Source organism: Mytilus trossulus, chromosome 2 (genome assembly GCF_036588685.1).
Source record: "Mytilus trossulus isolate FHL-02 chromosome 2, PNRI_Mtr1.1.1.hap1, whole genome shotgun sequence".
Classification (NCBI taxonomy): domain Eukaryota; kingdom Metazoa; phylum Mollusca; class Bivalvia; order Mytilida; family Mytilidae; genus Mytilus; species Mytilus trossulus.
The window spans coordinates 64905695-64915606 of NC_086374.1; the positions used below are offsets into that span (position 1 = coordinate 64905695).

Here is a 9912-nt window from a genome sequence, read left to right on the forward strand (position 1 = left end):
TTCTTGTTTAATTGCATGAAATATTTGCCATTGGACTTTCAGTAAACAATAAATCAAAATATTTGATATTTTTTCGGATCAGAGCTCTTTAATCCCGTATCAACGCCCTGTCTATTGACATGTTGAGTTAATTAACAGATACTTAACGATTTTGCGGCATCGCACTATAAACGTTTGAAGTCCGCTTGTTGGAGTTCCTGTCAATATAATACTTCCATGTTGAGGTCACCACACAGTGTGTATCAGTTTGTCATTTTATATTAAAAGGATTTCAGTTTAAAAGTGAATCTAATCGAGGAAATAATAAAATAATGTTTCAATTAATACTATATTTTATATGATTAACGGAGGGATGATAGTTGGATATTAAACAAAAGACGTATTATAACAGTATGTATCATCGAACACATGAAAATTAAATAATTGATAAATCTCATCTTTGGAAGATATTTAATTCAATAATATTATGATTGACTTCTTTAGAAAGACTGCATAACTCTAACTATGTTTATAATATTTTCATAATATTTTCATCATGGCGTCTAATTTAAATCAGATTATTGACAAGTTTAAATTTGATTACATAGTATGACCGAGGAGGTTATATTAGACCTAATATAACCTCCTTGGTATGACGAAGATAAGTTAACGCAATCTTTCAGTGATTTAGCAGTTATATTGTAAATTCAAAACCTTACAAAAATTTCACCCCATAAATATGAAATATATAATACTAATAAGTGTCAATAATATAACAATTTACCTTTTTTTTTAAAAGACCGACGCGATTTTTCAATATGGCGGATTTATTGACACGTATCAACATGTTAAAGGTCACTACGTACACCTTAGGAGGCTACCTTTTCCCCATAGGGTTAACATTAGAAAAAGTGGCCCAGAATCCCCACTTCCCCGTCTACTACAGAGTATTCATTCGTAACACATATCTATTGTTTCATATTTGTATTCCTCAAGTATCCATTTTTAAATTAGTAGACCAACTCCGCCTGACGCTTTCGGCGCATTCCGATGTATTTTATTTCTATTATGTCCTTTCCATGTATAACCATCTACTGCAATTTTATTATTTTCTTTCAAGTGCGTCTCACATATGCTTAGTATATCCACATTAATGTGTTCAACAATTGCTTTCCGTAGTGAATCATTATTTACGGTCCAATCGCAAACATTATATGTATCCCAATTGATACTTGTCTTCCAGACATTTATTTCCTATCATAATTTCCTTGATAAAGTGTTGCTGCTCACAATGAAATTCTTAAACCAGGAGTTTCAAATGGTGAAGTTAAAATCATCCATTCGTTTATCTTATAGGCGCCATAATGAGTTGGTTGGCCGCTTTGGGATATCCATTCATATATGATAGCGGATATGTTCCTTATGTAACTACAAAGCCGTCCTCTTTTCCAGGATAAGACTTATTACCGAGCTATTAATGGCATGAGCAACACGAAGTGTGCAACATGTTGAGCATGATTTGCTTACCCTTCAACAGCACCTGACATCGCCCAAGTTTTTGATGGGGTTCTTGTTGCTTAGTCTTTAGTTTTCTATATCATGTTTTGTGTACTTTTAAAATTGAAAATGGAAATGGGAAATTTGTCAAAAAGACACAACCCGACCATAGATTAGACAACATCAGCAAGTCACCAACAGGTCTTCAATGTAGCGAAAAATACCCGCAACCAGAGTCGTTTCTCAGCTTTTGTTTGTCTGTTTGTCTGTTCTATTTTAGCCATGGTATTTACCATTATTTTTGCCTTGGGAGTTAGAATGGACCTCTGGTATCTTTCACATCTCTTTTAAGGTTCATCAAATTATATGTAAAAAAAGATATGCCCGTATTTACACCACAAAGTCTACTACGGGAACAGACAAACTGGTGCATCGAGAAAAGTTTTAATACATGGCAGGACCTAGAAGCACAAATATTTTTTCATAGATTGTTTCAGAATATCAAAAACTTTGATGAAGTATTTTCCATCTCATCTCATAAGGAAATATTTAAAGTTACACAATTTCGAAAATCAACCTTTTAATAAGGGATGGGTGTGAATACGTTGTATTGATACATACAATGAACAATTACCTCGACAGTAGTTCAGCAGGCATGACCAATTCAATTTCACTCAATAACTACTCCCCATGATTGTGGCCCTTTGTTATTAATTGGGGAGGGTTGAGATCTCATAATACACGTTTAAGCCCGATTCATGTCTGCACTTGTCTCAGATCAAGAGCTTCTTGCCTTTGTTAATCTTATATGGTGTTTTTTCGTCGTTGTTCTTACAAATGTTTTGAAGTTTATTGTGACGGCCATTTTCTCTGAACCAGTGTATATTTTTTAATTAGGGGCAATCTGAAGCTCGCCTCTGGGTTCTTTTTCGTGGCCTTTTGCTGTTTCCCGCTCTTTTCCGGCTTGTTGTCTCTTTGACTCATTTCTAAATGTTAGTGTAAAGGGTAGAAACGTCAAATGATTTATAGAATTGCACGAGAAATGGACCTTAAATGTATGAACTTACTGTGACTTAAATTTAAATGTAGTCCTTTACTTTTATATATTGTTCAAACATATTGCTAAATAATTGATAATATAATTGAGGCTTTTAAATTAAACAGTTGGTATTGTTAGAGAGGAACGAAAATAAACCATAATTGTTTTTGTTGTGTTTTAATAATCAATCTTAATGGCTTATCTTCCAAAAAATGTCATTTATATTGTACAAATATCGTAAAGACATTCGTCTCTCCTTGGATGATGCACAAAAATAATAATAGTCAACAACAATAAGTTTTGATATTATTTTTTCTTTTAAACATTTATAAATAAAGGCAACAGAAGTATACCGCTGTTCGAAAGTCATAAATCGATCGAAAGAAAACATATAAACAAAACCGATAGAAACACAACAACTATAAGAGGAAAACATTGAAACAACTGAAACATTATAAAAAAATTAAACGACAATGTAACACACACAGAAACGAACTATAAGATAACAACTGCCATTTTCCTATATTGTTAAAGGCGGTAGATGGGGAAAAAAAAGACGTCGGTTGGTTCTATTAGGTCAAAAACATTTAAACAAAAATTTAAATCGCTGGTGTATTATTGACATCACGTGATTGACATACGAATCAGTTACTTTACCTTATTTGAATTCGTATTCATGCTCAGCATGTTTAGTTTATATTAGAAAGAAAATAATGTTAACATTTAAAAGTGTAACACAGGAGCCAACAGATCGAACAATTTCTTTGTTGGTTTAATTCGATGACGTCTCATCTAAATTATGCACGAAATGCATAACGAGTCTAGGTACGTTTTAAATTTTCATTCATTCAGTCAATGATTTTCAATTTAAAAACCCGAAACTAAGGATCAAATTTGTTGATAGTTAACAAATACCTATCAGTATATTTTTAATAATGTAACACATTGCTGTGCTGTCCGATAAGTGTTGTTGGTATTCAATACTTCCAGTATAAGAGTAGACGGTGAGTACTACTGGATGTAGACAATCGAAAATTTATCAAATATTTTTTGTAATCAAATGAATGAATTGACGGTTCATCAACTTCCACAAAAGGGCATGTGTCGACATGATTTTATTTGTTATAATAAAATTAAATTTTATAGTAATCTCGTTGGGAGTTAAAGGTTTTTTTTCAATTATATATGTTCATACCGTTACGGACATTATTTACCCAAAAGAAAACAATTTATACCATGATGGTTTTCTTTCAAATATTAATAAAAGCAGAATTAATTCAGAAGAAAATACTGTTCAAATTAAAACTTTTATTTAGGCTTTGCAGGTAGTCATATTAATACATTTTGAAAAAAAGAACAAACGACGAAACACTATGTGCTTTAACAAATTAGCTACGCTGATAGATGTTTCAACGACAAACTAAGATATATTTAAACATAAAAATTCTAAATTATTAAAATGTTGACTACCTGTTTTCTGGTGTTTCTGAAAAGTGAAAATCAATAATGAGTTCTACTTTTAAATTGAATTTGTTTTCCAATATAAATGACTGTACTGCGTGACGAATAAAAAAACGTGTTTAAATTAATGTAGAAAGCAGAGCAAGTAAACCTTGACTAGAGATGTGCTGACTGTTAAATGATGTGAGACCAATTGTCCATTTACCAATTCACAAAAAAAAAATTCTGATTCCTCATTAGTTAATCATTTTGAATTAAAAAAAAATACAAATATACAAACAATATTTATAACTTTAAACAACCAGTTTGATTAAATTTTTCAAAATAAGCTAGAAAACATCGTGATGTATTATTTGCTTGTTCGTCAATAATTTAACCTCATTTGTTTCCTTATTAAAGCAACCCTTATTCTACATATAATGAAGATTGGCTTTGTACATGTTCACCATGTGGTTCATTCATTTAACAAAAACATTTACACTTTACATTGACCAATGAATCGTGAACAGGATGGTAGGGTCAAATGAAACCTACCAGAGAGAAATGATCCCCTTGCAATCATCACAAACACCAAATGTAGAAATAAACCTAACCATGAAAAATTAATATATACCAATGTATCATGAAAATGAAGTATAGATCAGATCGGCAACTGAGGGTTACGGTCCACTTCCCTCCTCTCCACCCTTGTCAGATTAAGCCAACATTTGTGATAACTATTTTGTGCCATCTATCGGTAGATTAAAAAAAAGCCTATTCCGAATACATTTTTATTGAACAATGGTAGCATTTGAACTCTTCAATCAAGAAGTAAAAACACGGTAGCGTCTAGATTCTACACACTTGGTAAAGCAGGAAACGATAATATACGTTGACATTCATGCAATTGTGCAAGAAACACACACAGAAACTTCTATTTGTTGATTTAAAACATTCAAATTGTTACTAAATATAGTCGTATGTTTAGGTACGTAAAGACTTGTTGCACAATAAGCACGTGGCAATTGCTTACATACAATTTCTACATTTACACGTGATCATGTTATAGGCACTTTTTGATTGGATGCAACTAGTTTAGACTGCAACGAATGAAAATCATCACCTTATGTCTCCGAAATTCTATCTCAATCCGCCAAGGGTGGAGATGACGGAAGTGGATCGTAACCGTTGGCGAGCGAAGATGGATGAAACCTACCAGACTGACATATAAAAAAGAAGATGTGGTATGATTGCCAATGAGACAACTGTTCACAAGAGATCAAATGACAACAATATTAACAACTATTGGTCACCGTACGGCCTTCAACAATGAACAAAGCCCATACAACCCATGACAATCATTTCATAAAATAAATACAGTTGATCTACTGCTTGCAGTATCTAACTTAACTTGTGTAAAACAGATATATATATATAAGTGCATGAAATGTTATTTGTCTTTAAACAAAACAATTGCATTTTCTTTTCAGACACAAAAAAGGATTGAAACGTGAATAGACTCAATTTTACTCAAATGCATGAGGTGTTTGCTTCATATAAATCATAATCCAAGAAATGTGCCGTAAATTCATATCAAAAGGAAATGTTTTGCTGAAGAAGGACTTATATCAGATTATACCTTCTTAGTTCCAGTGATCATCAAATGATACATCAAAATGTATGAAGTGTTTGTTCTATATGATGATACAGATTGTTTTACTCATAAAACTCTTTATCCTGCTTTCGAAAATCAAAAGCTAGAATATTGTTCATTTAATCACTTTCCAGAAAAGACAATATTTGGTACCCTTAAGGCATTAGATCCCTTTCCTAATAAAATTCTTATAATATTATCGGACGAGTTATGTCAGGATGAAATTAAAAATAATACTATTGAATTTGTTCTGTCATGTGCCAGCATAATGTACGGAAGTGTCAATAAAGTTTTTGATCGCGTTATCACTTTTATAACTACTGGATCAATAACTAAAGAAAATGGGTTATTTCCACTGCTGAAAACTACTATAATTCATAACAACTCAGCAGCTTCCATCACGGATCTTGTATCAGAAATCAGATTACAGATAATGCCATTTTGTACAATTCTGGCCAAAAATGGTCTTGTTGAAACTTTAGGTTTGCATGGATTAAGCATGAAACATTTAGAATCAGAAATATTTGGTCTTATGATTTCAACACAAACTCTTTGTTTACAAATCGACTTGGATGAATATTTCAGATATCGACAAAAACATCAGGATCACAAAACCGTAGACGTTTTGGGACAAAGACACGTTTTGCGAAGTCCTAATACTAAGGTTTTGATTATACTAGATAATAACTCAAACAGATTCAAAGAAGCCGTGTCAGATATTTCTGATATTTGTTCGTCTTTAATTTGTTACACTCGAGACTTTGAACCTGTAGAATTAGTGTGTTCTGTTGCTGGAAAGTATGATTCTGCTGAAGAAAACTTTCTCATGGACATTTACCCAAATGCATGGTACGGTTTTACACGAAAAGCTGTTACTGATATTGAACAACCGCGTTTTGAAAATTATAGTAGTGTTGAAGAAAGAAGGAATTCATTTCCTCCAGCGTGGATTAAAAGTGATCTAGATCAGGTAAACAAAATAGCCCAGGCTGGTTTTTTCTACCCAGGAGTTGGATTAAATGGACAGTGTTATTCCTGTAGTGGTTGGTTCAGCAATGTAAAATATCATACAAATCCGCTTACTAAACATGCTTCCCAATACCCAGATTGTAAATTCATCAAAGAAACTTTATCAGAGGAAGAAATACAGAATGCAATTTTACAATTCAACGATGTTAATACCAAAAATAATTTTGCATCTCAACTTGAAAAAACGTATTGCACTTTAAAATCTAGAAAGGAAACCTTTAAAGCTAGTGTTTGTAATATAAGTGCATCGGATGTAGAACGATGGGCAGAAGCTGGATTTTATTGTGTTGCGTTGAATACTATTCAGTGCTTCAAATGTTGCGTTAGACTCTTTCAAATTCCACAAAATGTAAACATTTGGACAATACATGCAAATATATCTCCCAAATGTCCTTACATGTATGAAAAGAAGGGAAAAGAATTTATTTCAGATTTACGCCTTTCTAAGAAACTTTCAATTTGTCCAAAGCAAACAATAATAACAATTAAGGGAATGGATTACAGTACTCAAACTGACACTGAAGAAGACAATACCCAAACAGACACTGACGAATATCTTTTCAGACCATGGTAGTAAAAAACAGGTCATTACATGACAGAGATATGTTGAGCTACCGTGGCAAATGTAACATTTTTGTTTGAATAACCTGGTCTGTTAATTATGTTATTTTATAGTTGTACTGTTTATAATACTTTATGCTTATATAACACTAGAAAAAAACATGCAAGAGCTCAGGTTGGAGACTACTGAAAATGTTTATACTAATACACAGCTGAGGTTGGTGTTTCTCAAACAACATTGATGCACTAATGCAATATGGTGATAGTTTTGATTCGTTTGTCAGTTTTTCTTCCATGGGAGTTTAAATGTCCAATTTTAAGTTTCTGTCTCAGTGTTATAGTAGTGCTCCCAGAAAGGAGGGAATAACTCAAATGAAAGAGGAGGACAACCTAAAACACTGATGATTAATCATTTCTTCATTGGTGCGAGTTTGTGTTTTTGTTTTTTTTAATTGGTGCATTCTGTCTCCGGGTTGTCCGAGAAATGAGAAATTTACTAAGAGAAAAATAAAACAATCTACTTATTTAACACATTTCTTCGATTTTGTTTTGAAGCTCTTATTCATGCACTAATGCATTATGTTGATAGTTTTGATTAGCCTTTGTAAGTTCTTCATCAAGGAGTTTGGATGTCCAATTAGAAAATTTAGAATCAAAAAGTTTTGGTCTTTTGATATCAACCCAAAATGGAGTCAGGAGTATGACAGTTGTTATACATGTGTTTGGTGTAGTTGTGCTTTTGATTTTGCCATTTGCTAAGTGACTTTCTGTTTAGAATATTCCTCGCAGTTCGATATAGTTATACTTTTTACTGTATAAAAATGACTCGGACGGTTTTTTAAAAAGATTGACAAAAGCATCAAAATCACCGTAATGAAGACATGTTGGGAAAGTGACATAAAGTTTTACTTGTACAAAACAATATCTTTAACAAATTTCAGGAATCCGTGTTCAACATTTTTAATTCTAATATATGTTATAGAGTGAAATTAAACAATGGATTAACAAAGGTATGATGGTTTTAAATATAATTTCTGATAAAATTTAACTAAATGGGTGGTATAAAATTTAACAAAACGAGATTAATTGTATTACAAAGGCATTCTTAGAAAGATAAAGTAGAGATGAAGAATCAAACATTTCGTTTCCAACAAAATAGATTTAGGATTATTAAGATACGCTTAAATAACTTTGTACATGCTGTTTTCTTGTACTATTGAGTCGACCCAATGAACAGTGTTATCATTGTGGCTGTTTTCTACCAATATAAAGTGTCCGAAAAAAAATCATTCTCCAAATAATCAAAAGGGAAATTCATCAAAGAAACATTATCAGAAGATCAAATGCCAAAAAAAACCTGAATTTTGAATATTGACTTAAACAAATGAATTGTTATTACGAATCTAAACAGGAAAAAAATTAATAATGTTAAGTTAATTGGGTGTAGATCGATGGGCAGAGTTTGGCAATGATTTTGTTTTATGTTTTATTGGATATTTTTCCGTGTTTCAGATGCTGTGATAGTATTTTACGTTCCGCAAAATGAAAAAACTTCAGCAATACAAGCAATTCCAAATTATTTGTTAAAAAAACCCAACTATGTATATGAAAAGAAGGGACAGCAGACGTTCGCCTTTAAAAGAAACTCTCACTGTTTTAAAAGTATAAAATCCATAGGAGATTCGACCTCCCCTCTATGGATTTTACTATGGGTCCGTAGGGGGTCAGTAGCGAACCATGTAATTTATAATAGCGATCACCACGTGACGATGCTCAACCAATCATAACGTCATAATTTATCCGATACGCTATAATATGATTGCAGTTAAACCATTGATGTTGGATGACAAAATAATCTGACAAACTGAAAATGCCGAAGCGTAGGCAAATCAAAGCAATTTTGTCAGGCAATGCTTCGAATTCCGTCTAAAATATTTGTTTATATAATATCTGATTACCAACTTAAATTTATATTAACACATACTTTAAATAGAATCTTTATCATACAATGTTTGTACTTAATATTTTTTCACTAGATATATTTTCTTCATGCAAAGTTTTGATTCCTTTTCTGTATCATCTAAATTATATAATGTTATTTTTGGTTTGATCCGCACCTCGGCATGTATTTGAGATCAACTCAAATAAATTGACGCGAACGTCAGTGAATAGGAAATTATTGTCGAAATGCGCACCTAGTGCATTAAGAAAGGTACTATTTATGTTAATACTACCTTTGGGTCTGGTAGAATGTTAGACCCCGAGTATCACCAGCCTAATGGACAGTTCTTCGGTACTGGTATAAGAATACGGATATTGTTTGATTCAAATTTGCTGAAAAAAACTTATTTCGAATTTAAAATTTAGGATTACACCTTTATGCGAAGTTCTTATTTTTTGTCCAAATTTGGCTATACTGAAGCTCCTTCGCAATTTTATCTTCTCTCTCTTTTTGTATTAGATTTAAGAAATTCAATTGTTTTGGCCTTCACTGATGAGTCATTAGCTGTCGAAACGCGGATCTGGCGCCGTTTATGTTATCAACTCACTCGGCCCATATGAACTATTGTCATAACTGTACGTCTGTCTTTGTCGTTAGGGACCGTTCAATATTTATCAGATGGATGGGCCGCTGCAAAATGGGGCAGGGAAAGCACTTTTTGGTGGAAGTATTTGGATGGGCGAGAACTTTTTTTAATATATATAGTGGATA

The 9912-nt window shown here is 32.4% G+C and overlaps 1 protein-coding gene across 2 annotated transcripts; it reads left to right on the forward strand.

Annotated features, from left to right (window-relative positions):
* Positions 1-3251: 3251 nt before the first annotated feature.
* LOC134707786 (uncharacterized) lies at positions 3252-8834 on the forward strand. 2 transcript variants are annotated; one of them, XM_063567830.1, is made up of 2 exons: positions 3252-3340; positions 5446-8834. In XM_063567830.1, the coding sequence occupies exon 2, from the start codon at positions 5632-5634 to the stop codon at positions 7210-7212; it is 1581 nt and encodes a 526-aa protein (XP_063423900.1). In that variant the 5' UTR covers positions 3252-3340; positions 5446-5631; the 3' UTR covers positions 7213-8834. The 2 variants fall into 2 exon arrangements, with proteins under 2 accessions (XP_063423900.1, XP_063423899.1); XM_063567829.1 differs by lacking the exon at positions 3252-3340 and adding an exon at positions 3398-3519.
* Positions 8835-9912: the final 1078 nt, after the last annotated feature.

Bases quoted from the DNA above. Each gene is read 5' to 3' on its own strand.
- LOC134707786 (XM_063567830.1), top strand. From the start codon at position 5,632: ATGTATGAAGTGTTTGTTCTATATGATGATACAGATTGTTTTACTCAT.